The sequence below is a fragment of the Podarcis liolepis genome (genome assembly GCF_965112155.1).
Source record: "Podarcis liolepis genome assembly, chromosome: 5".
Lineage (NCBI taxonomy): Eukaryota > Metazoa > Chordata > Lepidosauria > Squamata > Lacertidae > Podarcis > Podarcis liolepis.
Window position 1 is genome coordinate 15,496,500 of NC_139556.1, and position 18,468 is coordinate 15,514,967.

Below are 18,468 nucleotides of genomic sequence, written 5' to 3' on the forward strand. Positions count from 1 at the left end.
TCCTTCACAACAAGACGCAGAGGCATAGCATGGTGGGGGGAGCCAGGGAGGCCGTGGCCCCAGGCACACATTTTTGAGGGGATGCAATCAGGCGCCCGCACAACAGCTGAGGCATGGCAGCTGGTGGGTTTGTCTAGTGGGCAGGTGGGATAGAGGCAACGGGCAAGGACAAATCTGTTGGAGGTAGGCTCCGTTCACCCTCCATGCACCCCCCAGCATGCGCCCCCCACCCCAGCTGCCCAGTCCATCACAGGGATGCAACACTTGCTGTTAAGTTGTGGGTGAACATGTCAGACGACACAGCGATTCTTCAAACAGCTCTTGTTTATTCACAGGCCAGAACAGAACAGAACTGAAGGGTTCAGCCAGCCTGCTTATATAGAGCTCTACTAGAATGCAACAGTAACCATTTTCTGTAACTATCCAATCACTGAACGTCCCTTTCAATCCCTTATTTGCATATGTGGACCTGAGTGAAAACTATCTACAGTACCCCCCCCCTTGCTGGCCCAGGGTGAGAACTTCAGTACATAACACTTGCCCCACCCCGGCCACCAGCAACCCACGCTACACCACTGGAAGACGGTGGCTGCTACTCTCAAAACACAGCCTTGGAGGTAATTTTCAAGGTCACAGATCTCCACATAGCATGGGTTTGGGCTACATTTGGGGAAACGGTTGCATCTCTGAAGAAACCGATCTGGATATCGGCTACTCCAGAGATTTCCAAACTTTTCGTGTTGGTGACAGACTCCTTACACATGCATCATTTTGCAACACAGCAATTCAGTTTTACTGGCAAACCAGAGGTTAAATTAACCCCTTCCCAGCCCTGGGAGGAGCTCGGGGAGGAACGTGTGACACACCTTACACCAGGGGTCAGCAAACCTTTTCAGCAGGGGGACGGTCCACTGTCCCTCAGACCTTGTGGGGGGCCAAACTATATTTTTTTTGGGGGGGGGGAATGATTGAATTTCTATGACCCACAAATATCCCAGAGATGCATTTTAAATAAAAAGACACATTCTACTCATGTAAAAAGACGATGATTCCTGGACCGTCCGCGGGCCGGATTTAGAAGGCAATTGGGCCGGATCCGGCTGCCGGGCCTTAGTTTGCCTACCCGTGCCCTACACACTGCAGCCGACACACTAACTTGCCACAACGCACAGTTTGGAAAGCTCTGATCTACACCAAAATGGGAGGTAAGAAGCTTCACCCTTAAACATATAAGTAAAGGTAAAGGTACCCCTGACCATCAGGTCCAGTTGTGACCAACTCTGGGGTTGCGGCGCTCATCTCGCTTTATTGGCCAAGGGAGCCGGCGTACAGCTTCCGGGTCATGTGGCCAGCATGACTAAGCTGCTTCTGGCGAACCAGACCAGCGCATGGAAACGCCATTTACCTTCCTGCCGGAGCGGTACCTATTTATCTACTTGCACTTAAGAGTGCTTTCGAACTGCTAGGTGGGCAGGAGCAGGGACCGAGCAACGGGAGCTCACCCTGTCGTGGGGATTCGAACCACCGACCTTCTGATCGGCAAGTCCTAGGCTCTGTGGTTTAACCCACAGCGCCACCCACGTCCCCTCAATCATATAGCAGCAGTGAAAGTTTTTCTTTCACACGTGAAGGGCTTGTGTGACAAGAAATCATCAGGAATTATGGCCCTAAACATGGTTTGGGATTGTCATTGCCATTTTAACCAGTCCTAGCGCCTTGGACAAGTGCCTCATCCATTCAGCAAAGGGGTCAGGTTGTGCTTGCTCCGCTAAGAGCGGGATCAAACTTATCACATGCATGCATACACTCAGAGAGACGTCAGCGCTGCCTAAGCTGCAACGTCAATGGCAGGATTCTCAGTGGGGGGAAAACTCGATAGGCCTCCTACACAAACAACAAATTTTGAAAGCTCCTCTTTTGCCCAGGTCAGAACATCATTACTGCATGGGAAGAGTGATTTGAGCTTTGTCCCCCTGTTTGCAAGTGATAACTATTAATGCCATACCTGTTCTGCCGTGAAGTGCATGAAATATAATCTGTTGCCCTATGAGACATCACAGGTGCACCTTTGAGATAACAATAAATCTTCCCAAAACAAACAGCCATTGTTGTGCCCACACAAAGTGGCTTAGTATTTGGCACACAGCTGCATTAAATCTACCCAGAGAGCACAATAGGAACGGCCATCTATGTTATCGTTCAGACCATCCTTCCTGCACAGTTCTTTGCGATGGAAAGGGGGGAAAACATCAGGGTGTTGTGGAAGTTCTAACCACGCTTGTCAAATTCCGAGTAGCTGCAATAAAATGTGGACGTTCCTACGAAATGAGAATGGGTCGTTCCTTCCACTACAACAGTGTCCCCCAGACTTGGGTCTGCAGCTGGTTTTGGACTACAATTCCCATCATCCCTGACCACTTGTCTGCTAGCTAGGGATGATGGGAATTGTAGTCCAAAAACAGCTGGAGACCCAAGTTTGGGGAACACTGCCCTAGAATAAGGTTACCAGATTGCTTTTCAATGAATCTGGGGACACTTTTCCACTTCAGTAGGAATGATAGGATTTTGTATGGGGACTGATTTGTAAATCCAGGGACTGTCCCCAGGAAATGGGGACATCTGGTAACCTTACCCTAGAAGAACCAATGAATTTGTGGGCAGGAGAGGAAGGAGGGGATACCAAGAAGGCACCATTGCTTTCTCTTACCACAATCCAATCCAGGAAGCCAAGTTCAAAGCTTGTGGGTTTGGCATCATTTGAGACAGCCCCATGGTTACCATGGAGGTCATGAAGTTCTGAGCTACTGTCAACAAGGGTGTCCCAGTGGGAAGTCTCACTGCTTTGGGGCAATGAAGGGGACAGCATGCCAATCGGGTTCCTGTTCTGTCCCAAACACCCAGCCTCAGGAACAAGCACCAGAACCTGGCCACAAACACCTGATAAGGGAGAGCTGGACCATAAAGAAGGTTGATTGCTGAAGAATTGATGCTTTTGAATTATGGTCTGGAGGAGACTCTTGAGAGTCCCATGGACTGCAAGAAGATCAAACCTATCCATTCTTAAGGAAATCAGCCCTGAGTGCTCACTGGAAGGACAGGTCTTGAAGCTGAGGCTCCAATACATTGGCCACCTCATGAGAAGAGAAGACTCCCTGGAAAAGACCCTGATGTTGGGGAAGATGGAGGGCACAAGGAGAAGGGGACGACAGAGGACGAGATGGCTGGACAGTGTTCTCAAACTACGAACATGAGTTTGACCAAACTGCAGGAGCAGTGGAAGACAGGAGTGCCTGGTGTGCTCTGGCCCATGGGGTCACGAAGAATCGGACACGACTAAACGACTAAACAACAACAACAAGGGAACTAGGTCCCAGTAGACTACAGTATCTCTGGCTCCTTATCCTCGGGGCCCAGTTTGCTGCTGCATGTAGAACTCGTCTTTTCAAAAGCCACCTTGTCGAAAGGCAGGATGCAAGTGTAATGAACCAACACAAGCCATCTATAAGAATATTTGTCCCTCGTTGGGTTGGAACCAACCACATGAATAATAAAAAGGAAAAGCAGCCCAGGCAAACTTACATAAACAGATATCCACCAAGAATACAATGTAGACCAACAGTTCGCGCAGTGTGGTCTTTACGTAAAGCTCTCGGTTCTCGGCAGTGTTTTCCGTTAGTGTGGTGCCCCAAAGTCCTGCAAAGAGAGAGAAAAGGGAAAGAAGTGAATAAACGTGCTTCTGTATTCACCTATTTTAGGTGCTAATCCAAAGCACAATTGCCCCAGAGTGCTTCATCTGATGTGAGCAGTACAACCCCAGGAAAACTGAGTGAAGGGGGGAAGATTTCAGGGCTGCTCACAGGAAATACTGGGGATGTATGTATGACAGGCCCTAGCCCAGCAAGGGCCCCAGATTCTTTTCTTTCTTTCTTTCTTTCTTTCTTTCTTTCTTTCTTTCTTTCTTTCTTTCTTTCTTTCTTTCTTTCTTTCTTGTAAGGTAATTAGTCACTTTTAAAGAAAGTTAGCCCCTTCATGGATCACTGCCTTGTTGTGGCAAAGGGGCTTGAATAACTCAGAGAAGCTATGAGCTATGATGCCGTGCAGGGCCACCCAAGACGGACAGGTCATAGCCGAGAGTTTAGACTAAATGTGATCCACCTGGAGAAGGAACTGGCAAACCACTCCAGTATTTTGCCAAGAAAACTCCATGGACATAAAAAAGGAGAAGCTTTGAGAAGAAAGTGAGTGTTTCCAAGGCATGCTCTGGTTCATGGGGTCACGGAGAGTTGAACCCGACTGAGACGACTAAACGGCAACAACAGAAAGTTATAAAACAAAATGCAGAGGCAACTCTAAGGCTTCAGCACTTAGCAGGCAGCACCTTTGCTAAGGACACATAATCACTTCAACACTGTTGCCAAACAATCCAAAGATGGAATGCTGACCCCCCCATCTGGGATTTGAAAAAGGGGCCCCCTACCAGAGCAGCAACTCCCCAAGAGAAACTTCTTGTTACTGCTATTCTAATGCTGAATAGAGGAGGATACTGGAGTGGTTTGTTTAAGCACCTTCCTTGTATCTCATTTACTCTTCAAGGGTGCTGTCTTTACAGAATAAAGCACAATTACTTGGCTTTGGTATGTTGTAGTCAGAAGCAGGGCTTTTTTCAGCCGGAGCACAGTTCCGGCCCCTCTAAGGAGAACGCCATTGCAGGGCGGTGCTCCCCTGCCTGTTTCTTGTCTTTACGTACTTCTGAGAAGCCCAAAACAAACATTTCAAGTCAAAATGGAAGCTGACCAGTGTGTGTGAGTCTATAGGAACCAGCTCTTCTAAATTAAATAGCGGTTCTTATAATGACCAGCCAGAGTGGAAACCAGTAGCAGTCAGTATGGCAGAGCATCCCCACTCCTCCTGACAGTGAGGTCAGTGCAATGCGAGGACACTGGTGGGAGCGATTGGCTCTGCTGCTGTGTTAGCACCGTGCTGGTCTCACCCGGTCTACATCCGGGTAAGCCACAATGATGCAACTAACCAGGGCCCAGGCGAGTGTCCTTTTGGCCGAGCTGACGGGACGCATTCTGCTCCCCACCCCTTCCACTGAGGTAGCCTGACGGAGCTCATGCGCTCGGCTGCCATTCCAGATTCAAATCAAATGCTCTTTGGTGCTCCCAGTGGTGCCAAACCTGAGCCTAAGAATATGGGCTGGGCTCCGTTTGAACATTGTTTTCTTTCATCAAGTCGCTATTTCATCAGCTAATAAGCTGATGAGATAGGTCAGACCATTAATGGCTTCTTCGTTGCCTTCTTCTTCTTCTTCCTACTTAAACTTTGATCTGGTGTGCATGTGACTCCCCCACTTAAAAGCCGAGTAGGTGTACTGACATCAATAGCCTAAGGGCTTCCATTCCTTTAATATAGTCTCAAGTGGTTCAGCTCTAACGACACCTGCTATCAACCATCTGTGATGGATATTGCTGCACACCCCTAATCAAAAGCACTAAGTACAGAACAGAACAAAGTGTTCTGTACTAGGGAATGCTAATATATTGTGCAAGAGAAGCTTTTTCCTCCTTCATACTCGCGCTGCAAAAGCTTCTTTATCACGACACAAGTCTGTCTCTGTGTTGAGATAGCCTCTGGAGGCCTCTCCTCACTGCCACCATCAGAATTAAGGCAGGGTTTCTGATTTTAGTCCATTGTCTAGAAGGACAGGGACTAAGGTAAAGGTAAAGGGACCCCTGACCATTAGGTCCAGTCGTGACCGACTCTGGGGTTGTGGTGCTCATCTCGCTTTATTGGCCGAGGGAGCCGGCGTACAGGTTCCGGGTCATGTGGCCAGCATGACTAAGCCGCTTCTGGCAAACCAGAGCAGCGCACAGAAACGCTGTTTACCTTCCCGCCGGAGTGGTACCTATTTATCTACTTGCACTTAAGAGTGCTTTCAAACTGCTAGGTTGGCAGGAGCAGGGACTGAGCAATGGGAGCTCACCCCGTCACGGGGATTCGAACCGCCAACCTTCTGATCGGCAAGTCCTAGGCTCTGTGGTTTAACCCACAGCACCACCCACATCCCTGTTTAGAAGGACAGGGTAATGAGTCTTTAATTCATTAATTCAATCTATTGGTATCTGTGAGAGATGAAAGACATTGGGTTCACTCGCAAGTAATAACCCTCAATCAGCTATGTGGATCCACATGAACAAATAAACATGTTTCTGAATGCACATTCCCATCTGGATTCAGTCTGGTATGATAAAAAAATGTGTTGCGCATCGTGCAGTGTTAAAAACTCTACTAGTATTCGCAAGGCTACTAGTTGGGCTCAAGGGTTTCTGGCTTAGGGATATTGTATTTAAAAGTGGTGGTGGGATTTTCCCCTACCCTTGACTTTTCTGTCTATTTTTAATACATAATGATTTCTCACGATCATCCTTGTTAGTGTATCAGTTGCCTATTATTTGCAGAATTTATGGGGGGATTATGTTCTTGTTGTTTTCCTTTCTGTCTTAAACTGCACCTGAACAATTGTGCCAAGAAAAAAAGAAAGAAAGAAAGAAAGAAAGAAAGAAAGAAAGAAAGAAAGAAAGAGTCACGCTTCTCGTGAAGATTGCTGCCTGAGCCTACGGTGGCACCAGACAAATATCCCTTCTCATTTCTCCAGGTCTTTCATATCTCAGTTTTATCAGACCAACGTTCATGCAACTTTCTTTTATCTGTTGCCTTTTGGATTTCACGGGTGCTATTTGATCAGGAAGTTGGGTTGCATTTTATCGCTTTACAGTCATACCTTGGATCTGAAATGCCTTGCGAGTCCCGAGCGTTTTGGCTCCCAAACGCCGCAAACCCGGAAGGGAGTGTTCCGGTTTGCGAATGTTCTTTGGAACCCGAATGTCTGACACGGCTTCTGCGGCTTCTGATTGGCTGCAGGAGCTTCCTGCAGCCAATCAGAAGCTGTGCTTTGGTTTCTGAATGTTTTGGAAGTCAAACTGATTCCGTTTGACTTCCAAGGTATGACTGTATTTATAAGCCACCCTGAAAATAGTTTCCTTGCATTATGAATTGTTCCAGTAAAATATATATCCTGTACTGGTCCCACTGCGTTTCTGATTCCCTACAGACCCTTTTTCTTTTTCTTTTTACCAAATCTGTCAGGGGTGGGAGAATATCTGGCCGTGAGCTATGTGTGGGCTCAGCTGGTAGAGCACAAGACTGTTAATATCAGGGATAATGGACACAGGTATAACAAGAGAAGATCAGAAAATATTCCTCTATGCCACAGGAGCGGCAAGGATCCTAATTGCTAAAAACTGGAAAAAAGAAACTGTGCCAACAAAAAAGGAATGGCAAGACAAACTGTTAGAGTATATTGAACTGGCTAGATTAACAGAGACAATTAGAGATCACGCTAGACAAGAGTTTCAAAAAGCATGGGGGAAATGCAGAGAATACTTCACAAAAGTATTTTGTGCAAAGAATACTTCACAAAAGCCAAAGAACTGATGCTTTTGAATTCTGGTGCTGGAGGAGACTCTTGAGAGTCCCATGGACTGCAAGAAGATCAAACCTATCCATTCTTAAGGAAATCAGCCCTGAGTGCTCACTATTACCTATAATATTAATTTCCCTTGACAGAGACTCAGGGCGGCTTAGAAATAAAAGCAAGATGCATGGAATGGTCTGCAAAGTTTAATAATACGTTACAGTTTCGTTTTCTACACACCTGTGCCCAGGGATATATTTCTAGGAAACATTCCAGATTACGACACCTATCTGATGCAAAGTGAGCTCCGGTTTCCGAAAGCTGAAGCCACCACATTTGTTACTAAACCTGTTCGGTTTTACAAAATGAAGGAGGAGATATTAGCATAGCATGCAAGCCAACCTTCTGCATGTTTAGTCAGAAGTTAAGTTTTGCTGTGCAGAGTAGCATTCACTTCCAATAAAGTGTGTATGTATATATGGGATTTGCAGCCGAACAATCCCTGACCTTAAAGGGACGTGGGTGGTGCTGTGGAGCCTAGGACTTGCCGATCAGAAGGTCGGCGGTTCGAATCCCCGCTACGGGGTTTGCTCCTGTTGCTCGGTCCCTGCTCCTGCCAACCTAGCAGTTCGAAAGCACGTCAAAGTGCAAGTAGATAAATAGGTACCGTTCTGGCGGAATGGTAAACGGGATTTCTGTGTGCCTCTCTGGTTCACCAGAAGTGGCTTAGTCATGCTGGCCACATGACCCGGAACCTGTACGCCGGCTCCCTTGGCCAGTAAAGCAAGATGAGCACCGCAACCCCAGAGTCGGCCACGACTGGACCTAATGGTCAGGGGTCCCTTTACCTTTACCTTAGTCCCTGACCTAATTTTGTTTCAAAGTTTTTGTCTTCCCTAAGAGCAGAGGTATGCTGAAAAAACTGTGGTAACTTTTAATCAGTGTGTGCATGTGTGTGTGTTTATTAGTAAAATCTGATGCTTACATCAACTGGGTGAGGGGCTCATCACAACCCAATGAAAATTGACCTCTTTAAGGGCATCTTTTATCATATGTGGTGGAACTGTAAAAAGATAAAGGGATTCTGGGAAATGATATACAATGAATTAAAAAAAATGTTTAAAATAACCTTTGCCAAAAGACCAGAAGCCTTTCTCTTAGGAATTTTAGGTGCAAATATACCGAAGGATTTGAGAAGACTGTTCATGTATGCAGCTACAGCTGCAAGGATGCTGCTTGCTCAGTGATGGAAAGAGGACAAGACGCTGACAATGGCAGACCGGCAGATGAAATTATTGGACTACGCAGAGATGGCCAGATTGACTGGAAGAATCAGAAATCAGGAGGATCAAAACTTCAATCGAGAATGGGACAAATATAGATTGTGTTTAAAAGAATACTGTAAACACTTGGGCAGCCTTTGAATAACACTTGCAATGTTCCGAAGACTTTGGATATATCGGAGGACTATAATTCGGATGAAATTTGATAAGCGTTCCCTCAGTTCCTTCCTCAAAGTGTTTTTTTACAAAGACACTGAACAACAATGGGCCCAGGACAGAACCCTGCGGCACCCGAATTGCCACTTTCCCCCAGGTTGGACAACGCTCCAGTAACCAGAGGACGAACGTTGGAGCAACTTTTTCCTTGCCATCTCTCTGTGTTTCAGGGAATCCATAACCACTGTCTCAGTAAGAGCACAAGTGTCAGCCAAGGTCATTCCTCGAGCCAAGGGAGCTGGAGTCATGCCCTGAAATTGCTTTGTAATTTACAGGTGAAACCTACGTAGAAAGAAAACCATTTCCGGGCAGTGGAATGGCTCTGACACCTTCCTAGAAAACCAAGTTCAGTTCTGCTTTTGGGGACGATCAAGGGAAATCCGAAGACCGATGGTTCTATTCAAGCTGAGAGTCTCCATCATTATATTGAATACAACCAGGGAGGGCGGATGTCTTTGAACCTGACTCGCTGGAGCACCCCTGAGAGGCCGGCGCCCTGGCGTGACGCACCACTAGGCCTTATGGGAAAGATGGCTCTGAGTCTAATATAATCTGTACTGATAATCAGTCACATCTAACCTGGAGCCGCAGTGTTCAACCCACAAGGACTAATGGGAGCCGCCCAGAGTAGTTGAGGCAACCCAATCAGATGGGTACCATATAAACAATACAATTATTATATGTCTATCACATCCATCTCATACATAGCATACATAGTTTCTTCCTCCCCATTTTATCCACATAAGATCTGTGTGAGGTAGGTTAGGCTCAGAGACTGTGACTAGCCCAAGGCCACCCAGTGAATTTCATGGCTGAGCGGGGATTTGAACCCTGCTCTTGCCAGGTCCTAGGCAAGCACTCCAACCACTACACCACACTACACTAGGTACTTTCCAGGTCCCATCAGACTCCAGCTCCAACCAACGCTAGGCTAAGGTTTTAGCAACGGCTCATTTATCATCTTAATGAAGACTAGGACATAGCCTGTGTCAAGCCTTGGAAGTTTCTTAGCTCTGTGAAATGGAGGTATGCTGTTTAGCTGTGGCCCTCTGCCTTGTGACCTGTTTCTTAGTGCCTGGCTCAGTACTGAGCAATTTGTTCCAAGATGTCTCGAAGGTTGTTTATTGGGCCTGTCTTAATCCTGCCCTTCCTGGCCAAGACAGGGGACATTGCCAGCTTTCTTTGATGCTTACCACGACCATGTAAAGTAGCTTGGTTTGCTTATTGCATTTTAGAGCCTAGCAAAATTGAGAAGAAAATCAAGGAAGTCACCCACACGGAAAAGCCTCTCCACTGGACCCAGAGCTCTGGGCTAGCTAGAAGAACAAAGGCCAGTAGCAGTGTTTCAGTTTGGCAGTTTTTGCTTGATGTGAGCAGGAGGGAAAATCGTTTCAGCCTGTTAAACACGTCAAGCTGAAGGCGGCGGCGGCAGTGATCAGAGCACCATTTGAGCTGATAGTTTGAATCCAAGGCAACTACGGGAGAAACAAGACTCTCTTGGAGTGTAATGCTGGAAGCCCTTCCACCATAAGCCCAGGTTGTATATATGTAGAAATAAACCACATATCATAAAGACACCATTGTATCTGCTGTGCCTTATTTCCAAAGGAAGCACGAACCCTGGACCCTGAAATCTTACACTGCTCAGTGATAGTGGCGCCACGTCACAATATACAGCTGACAGTGTCTGCTACAGTAGCTTCCATTGTCACCCCTTGTTCTCTCAATGTTACAGAGAATCTAGCTGACTTTTTCTGCATTGTCCTTCCATCTTTTCCCAGGCATGATCCCCACCTCCACCCCCGCCATACATTTCCAAAGCTGAAGCAAGAATTTGCAGCCCTTCGTTTCCAAACGATGTCCACAGCTAGGATCGGCGGCAGATATTCTCATACCTCCTTGGCGCTCCCCTTGCGTATACGCAGGGCCCCAGAAACTGAGGATCTGCCACACTATTTGTTCTTTGGTTCACTTTACTCTGAACCAAGAACCAAATTTCTGGGACCTGTTCTGCCTCATCTATATGCCAACACCATTCCAGAAAAGATTTCCTACCTCCGATTGCAGGGTAACCCTCTTTTTGCCCTAGCAGCAATAAAAATCTGGGCAAGAGTTATTGAGGAGTTTGCAGTCAGCTGCTTGGGGGGATGCTCTTATTGAACCTCAATATCTGTTCATAATTAATCTCTTTTTTCTGTATTAAATTTTACCCTTTCAGTCTGTACATTCTATAGATGTTACATGTGACTTGTGTAGTATCGCAGAGATGTAGGTTTTATGTATGAATCGAGGCAGCAAGGTGGTTTTATGCAGTATCTATACTGTATTCATTTATCTTATATGTGAATGGCTTCTGGTCCAAGTATTAATAAACTACATCTAAATATGTTAGTGGAACAGCTGTACAGGCTGTCGAAAAGCTATGAAAACTTTTCAGAGCGACTTTGCCTCTGAGTAAAGGTAAAGGTAAAGGGGCCCCTGACCATTAGGTCCAGTTGTGGCTGACTCTGGGGTTGCGACGCTCATCTCGCTTTATTGGCCAAGGGAGCCGGCGTACAGCTTCCGGGTCATGTGGCCAGCATGACCAAGCCGCTTCTGGCGAACCAGAGCAGAGCAGGGATATGCCTGGTGTGCTCTGGTCCATGGGGTCACAATGATTCGGACTAAACTACTAAACAACAACAACCATGGGAAGGACTTTAAGTGGTTTCTTTTCTTTCTTTTACAGTACAAGAGCACTGTTAAGTCAACAAACACAAAGCACTCCAGTTTTACAGTACAGTTGATGTAACATTCAAAAACCAAGTTCAAAACTCAAAACTTTCCACTCAGAATTTAAATTTGAAATGTTACAGAATGGTGTTGATTTTTAAATAGCTGTTCGGGGTGGGCTGGGGGGATATTTTCTTCAGTTTATCCACAAATTAGTTAATCCCAGGCCTCTAATGGCTTCATTTGAAGCGTTACGGGGAACCAGGCAGAGGGCCTTCTAAGTAGTGGCGCCCACCCTGTGGAACGCCCTCCCATCAGATGTCAAGGAAATAAACAACTACAGTGGTACCTCGGGTTAAGTACTTAATTCGTTCCGGAGGTCTGTACCTGAAACTGTACTTAACCTGAAGCACCACTTTAGCTAATGGGGTCTCCTGCTGCTGCCGCGCCGCACGATTTCTGTTCTCATCCTGAAGCAAAGTTCTTAACCTGAAGCACAATTTCGGGGTTAGCGGAGTCTGTAACCTGAAGCATATGTAACCCGAGGTACCACTGTATCTGACTTTGAGAAGACATCTGAAGGCAGCCCTGTTTAGGGAAGGTTTTAAATGTTTGGTGTTTTATTGTATTTTTAATATTTTGTTGGAAGCCACACAACAACAACAACAACAACAACAACAACAACAACAACAACAACAACAACAATTGATGATGATTTGGATCCCTGCATTCAAACTCAAGGGTCTACCATTGCCCTCTCTTATCCAGTGGCGTAGCGTGAGGGGTGCAGGGGGGCCCGGCCGCACCGGGCGCAACATCTGGGGGTTAGGGTTAGGGGGCGCAAATCCACGGGTTAGGGGGCGCAAATTACTTGCCTTGCCCCGGGTGCTGACAACCCACGCTACGCCACTGCTCTTATCTAAGCTATGTCTATTCAGACCAGGGGAATTTGGATACAATGATACAACACATCACAACCCTACCAGCCAGCAGCTTAACAGCCGAAATCTCTGGGCAGGACCAGGCATGTAAGAGCTGTTGTATCAGAAGCAAACACAAAATCTGCCCAAACAGTCCTTAGCGGCACATTTGCCATTTAACCAGAATTTGACGCAGCAGTGGCACTGAATTGGTAATGGGCTCTGGGTCTAGAAGGGAGCCTGCATCATATCACAAGGTGCATTTGACAAGACTGTGTGCCCATTTGCTGATCTCATTGGATGCTGCGCAGGTGAGCCAAGGGGCCCAGGGCAGACCCTGAACTTCTGCTTCTCATCTCAGCCACTCTGCAATCTCTTTATCCACCCTGAGCACACCTTTGACTCCCTCATCTTCAAAGGACCAGTTGCCTCCTAGCCAGTTTCAAGAAAAAGAGGTGCCGGAACTCACCATGAACATCTCCCTTGTTCTCTTATACAGTGGTGCCCCACAAGACGAATGCCTCGCAATACGGAAAACTTGCTAGACGAAAGAGTTTTCCGTTTTGGAGGTGCTTCGCAAAAGGAATCTCCTATGGGCTTGCTTCACAAGACTTAAATGTCTTGCGAGTTCCTGCGGGTTTTTTCCCCTCCCCCCCTTTTTCTAAGCCGCTAAGCCGCTAAGTCGCTTATCAGCTGATCTGATCAGCAGCTAAGCCGCTAAAAGACGTTAATAGCGCTAATCCGCTAATCTGTCAATGGGCTTGCTTCGCAAGAAGAAAAAACCGCTAGACGAAGAGAATCACAGAACGGATTCTTTTCGTCTTGCGAGGCACCACTGTAATGGCAATGGCGCCCACCTGAGAGGTGCCGGAACTGGGGGGGGGGGAGCCCTGCTAGTCTCCTGCTATGAGTATATTAAGTGTTTGTTGATGATGCTGATATTTGTGTTTTGAGCAACATGCTCCTCAGTTCATTTTTAGCATCCTCTTGGCCTTGGGGGTAGCTTCTTTCATCTTTGGCATACATTCAAGCCAAGCTTTTGATATTGTGGTTTAAAAAAATCTCCCAAGCACTTTAGGGAGACTTGACACCCTCTTCCCTTTGCATTTCTGCTTCCCTTTTTTTAAACAACCCCCCCCCCACCAGTGGCGAAGCTGCATGCTCCGCTACCAGGGGTGGAGAGCAGGCGTGGGTGTGGCTGGTGCTCCCGGGGGCATGGCGCTTATCCCGGGGGTGTGGTACGCCACCCGCGAGGGCATGGCATGCGTTCTGGGGGCGTGACGCGCTGCTTGTGGGGGCGTGGCACCCAGCACGCCTGGGGGATACGCAGTGCGTGTCCGGGGGTGGGGGGCATGCTGCGATGGCACCCTCCTGGAATAGGGGTACCAGAGGCGGCCCGCTCCATAGGTGTCAACTTTCAGATTTGAAAGTAAGGGATCAGCAGCCTCACCTGCCCTGGGGACAGTCTATGGGATATCTAACTATCCGGGATAGCAGCGGGAAGCAGCGGGAATAAGGGAATTTCCCGCAAAAAAAGGGAAGGTTGACAGCTATGGTCTGCTCCCTCCACACTCCGGTTCCTCCGCCAGTGCGCCCCCCTGCCCCCCCCCACTTTTGGGATGTTTCCTCTTTGAAGACAAATGTGACTGTCAGGTCCATTTTATATACAGTGGTACCTCAGGTTACATACGCTTCAGGTTACATACGCTTCAGGTTACAGACTCCGCTAACCCAGAAATAGTGCTTCAGGTTAAGAACTTTGCTTCAAGATAAGAACAGAAATCGTGCTCCGGTGGCGCAGCAGCAGCAGCAGCAGCGGGAGGCCCCATTAGCTAAAGTGGTCTTCAGGTTAAGAACAGTTTCAGGTTAAGAACAGACCTCTGGAACAAATTAAGTACTTAAACCAAGGTACCACTGTACCTTTCTGTGAGATAGCAAAGGCTGAGAAACAGCACTATTTAACCTGGGGGGGGAGGCAGGGGCATGTATGGAAATCTAAGAAACTCCACGTCTCACACAATGCTCATTTAACAGGTGAAAAACTGGGGGTGTTCAGAACCACCCCTCGAAGAAAGGGGAAACAGAGCTCTCCCCAAACCCAAGCAACCCAAGATGAATCAAAAAATAATAAAAGAAATGGGGGGGATCAGGGGATCTTCTTGGGCATACCACAAATGCCCACCATTGCCACTGTGGGGACCCCAGGATTAGCTTACCCAATGAGCCTCATAGCTGCATGGGATATGAACCAGGGATTCCGCAATGCTAGTTCAAGACTTGGCAGAGCAGCAAACATAGAGTAGCCGCCTAATAATAATAATAATGATGATGATGATGATGATGATGATGATGTTATTATTTATACCCCACCCATCTGGCTGGATTCCCCCAGCCCCACCAAAGGCTGTGTACACAGCTTTAAATCCCTTTCAAAACACATTCTTGTGCTTCAAGAATTTAGGGCACTGCTATTTACCTCTCACCGAGTTCAAATCCACAGCAACTCTTAACCACTCACAGTGCCCAGGATTCTTTGAGGGGAAATAATGTGCTTTGAATACGCTTTAAAGGTACAGTACGTACACAGGGCCTCCCCACACAAAAAAAAGTGCCAAGAGAGTATAAGCTCAGGCAAGTGAGTCAAGCTACTACAAGATAAAGCAAATACAACAACATTGTGACCACCTCACATGTAGCAGATTGTGGGATTAGAGTGATGGATGTGTTTATGGAGGAGGGTATCCCTCTTCGTTTCAAAGAAACACTTTCGAAAAGTTCCCCCCTACCTTCAAGTTTTTAATCAGCCTCTCCTGTTATTGTAACAATCCTCTATCAACATTCAGGACAGAACACACACACCCCATTAAAAAGAAGCAGCAGCAGCAATAAATAAATATTTCATTCTCAAGTCATTGCAAAAATGTATAAAGGTCACTCCAGCTCCAAGCTCTATAGCTATCCATGGCCATGTAAGCATCTTTGATATTATCCTATTTTTCTACACGTGATGTTCGGTCTAACTGCCCTGTGATCCTCGGATGAAGGGCGTTATAAAAATTTAATTACCGGTAATTAAATTAAATTAAATTAATAATAGTAATAATAATAATATGTTTGGAGCTCAGGGAAATTACACTGGCATTGCATCCCTCTACGAGTTCAGCAGTTGTGAACTCTGAGGTTCAAGCTCTCCGGCTGGAAAAGGCTTTCAGATAACCCCTCTTCTCCTTTCCTGTCTCTCTATCCCTGCTTTTCATCCTGTTAATCAAACAACACGGCCGATGCAGTACAGAAAAGTGCTAGGCGCAGCTGTTTTGCTGCAAGCCACTTCCACAGCAATCGCTGTACAAAAGTTACCGTTCTTGCTTCCCTCCTGCATGGAGGTGGAGTTGCCGTGAATGGCTGGCCCTCTCCTGAGTCTAGAACCCAAGCCTCACCATCGCTTCCACCAACCACCCTGTTACCTCGGATGCCTTTGCAGATATAGAAGCAGCAGGCAGAGAAAGGCTTCTTCCTGCCAACTCTCATCTCATCTTTCTCTCTCTCCTTCTGGTAGGGCAGGGAGTCAGTCAGCTTCTCAATATTCTCATAGGGGTTTTCCAAGATGGATTTGGGATTGTAGATGGCCCTGATCTTCAGGGAAGAGGAAGGCGAACCGTTATATACGGGGTTGTCCCATGCCTTATTCCCCAGAGTTTCCAGCTCGTGCTCTTCTCGGGCTTGGAAATGGCTCTCAGCTCGGTTGTTCAGGTGGGAAGAGCTCATGGCGAGGCAAACCGAGCCGAAGTTTCTGTTTAGTTCAGTTGCTGGTTTGTTTGGAGGAACACAGAGGAGAAAAACTCTGTGTTTTTCAGGTCAGCAATAGGGAGAGCATAGGTTCTGTTCTGCTCTCAGCTGTTGAACGGCCTCCTTCTTTTATACCAATTCATTGGGTGACAGGTACAGAATGGAGGCAGAGACCATTGTTGGAACAAGCGCAAGGTCTATTCTTCGGTGAGCAAAGCTACACCCAGGGGAGGATCTCTTCTTCGCTCTGAACAACAGCCATGAAAACCAGCATGATGTGGGGAGACAGAAGACGGCGAAGATATTGGCTGATTTGGCCTGGCTTCCAGGGAAGGAGGGAGGCAAGAAAAGGCCGGGTGTTCATTGGACACCTTGGGTTGCCGATAATGGTGAGTGACACCTGGCAGATCCCCAAATGTGCTGCTTTTTAAATAGAGCTGCGCCGGCAGAGCGTTTGAGGTCTGTAAATCAAAACGTCGACTTGTTTTCTGAGGCCGCTCTTTGAACTGGGGCCTTTCAGAACTCCTGCATTCAAAATGGCAAGCTGGGAACAGGATCTAATCAGCAACAGCGGCGGCCATATAAAATCCACACACAGGCCAATTGTAGGATCAAGAGTGGCACTTCCTGGGGGACAAGCGCTTTAGGGGGCCCCCAATATTTTGGGAGTGCGGGCTGGCCCCACCAATGTCCAAAAAGTACAGAGGCAAAGCACGGAGCTTCTTGGGAGAAAAGCAATGACAAATGCATCTTAAAAAGCAGAGACATCACCTTGCCAACAAAAGTCCCTTTAGTCAAAGCTCTGGTTTTCCCAGTAGTGATGTATGGAAGTGAGAGCTGGACCATAAAGAAGGCTGATCGCCGAAGAATGGATGCTTTTGAATTATGGTGCTGGAGGAGACTCTTGAGAGTCCCATGGACTGCAAGAAGATCAAACCTATCCATTCTTAAGGCGATCAGCCCTGAGTGCTCACTGGAAGGACAGATCCTGAAGCTGAGACTCCAATACTTTGGCCACCTCATGAGAAGAGAAGACTCCCTGGAAAAGACCCTGATGTTGGGAAAGATGGAGGGCACAAGGAGAAGTGGACGACAGAGGGCGAGATGGTTGGACAGTGTTCTCAAAGCTACCAGCATGAGTTTGACCAAACTGCGGGAGGCAGTGGAAGACAGGAGTGCCTGGCGCGCTCTGGTCCATGGGGTCACGAAGAGTTGGACACGATTAAATGACTAAACAACAACAACAAAGCGCGGAGCTGAGCTCAGCATGGCTCCAGTAGCCAACTCCTTCCTCTCCTCCTCTTGCCTAGGAGGGGAAGGAGGGTCAAAGCAGATTCCCGCTAGTGGCAGCACTAGGAGAGTGTCAGGGACTGGCTGGATGAGGAAGAGTGGTGGGAGTCCCCTGCCTAAGAGCCCCCCAGGGAGGGCCCTGAAGAAGATGATTTAGATCCCAGATCCTGAAGGTGGGACACCAAAGAGCAGTCTGTGGATCAATCTGCACACAATGTGTATCGGAATATGCTCAAAGTAACTGAGCCAGTTATTAAATCATTTTAAGTTAATGTCTGGATCAGAGCTGAACAGGATGAGGGAGAAGAAATACTGCTAAACACTGAGGTTCAGTTCTCTGTTAGGGTAAGGTCTCAGCTATGCCAGTTTCAAAATTAAATTATACTGTACACTTCAAGGAAAGAGCGGTAGGAGAGCCCGTGTGGTGTAGTGGTCAAGAGTGGTGGACTCATAATCTGGGGAACCAGGTTTGCTTCCCCGCTCCACCACATGCAGCTGCTGGGTAACCTTGGACTAGTCACACTTCTCTGAAGTCTCTCAGCCCCACTCACCTCACAGAGTGTTTGTTGTGGGGGAGGAAGGGCAAGGAGATTGTTAGCCGCTTTGAGACTCCTTCGGGTAGTGATAAAGCAGGATATCAAATCCAAACTCTTCTTCTCTTCTGCTGCTGCGCTACTTTGCGAGCCAGCTGGCTCGTGGCAGCAGAAGACTTTTGGGGCTCTGGATTTTGGCATCAAACAGCAAACAGGGCACCACTGAAATTTGAGGTGTCAAGGTCCGCCGC

The 18,468-nt window shown here is 47.4% G+C and overlaps 1 protein-coding gene across 1 annotated transcript in view; it reads right to left on the reverse strand.

Moving 5' to 3' along the window:
• PKD2L1 (polycystin 2 like 1, transient receptor potential cation channel) overlaps positions 1-16,646 on the reverse strand; it is a 53,360-nt gene extending 36,714 nt beyond the window's left edge. The window contains exons 1-2 of the mRNA XM_083502515.1: positions 16,073-16,646; positions 3,580-3,693 (exon numbers count right to left, since the gene is read on the reverse strand). Of these exons, the coding sequence (XP_083358641.1) occupies positions 3,580-3,693; positions 16,073-16,373 (415 nt within the window). The 5' untranslated portion in view covers positions 16,374-16,646. The remainder of the gene's footprint in view (positions 1-3,579; positions 3,694-16,072) is intronic.
• Between the last annotated feature and the right edge of the window lie 1,822 nt (positions 16,647-18,468).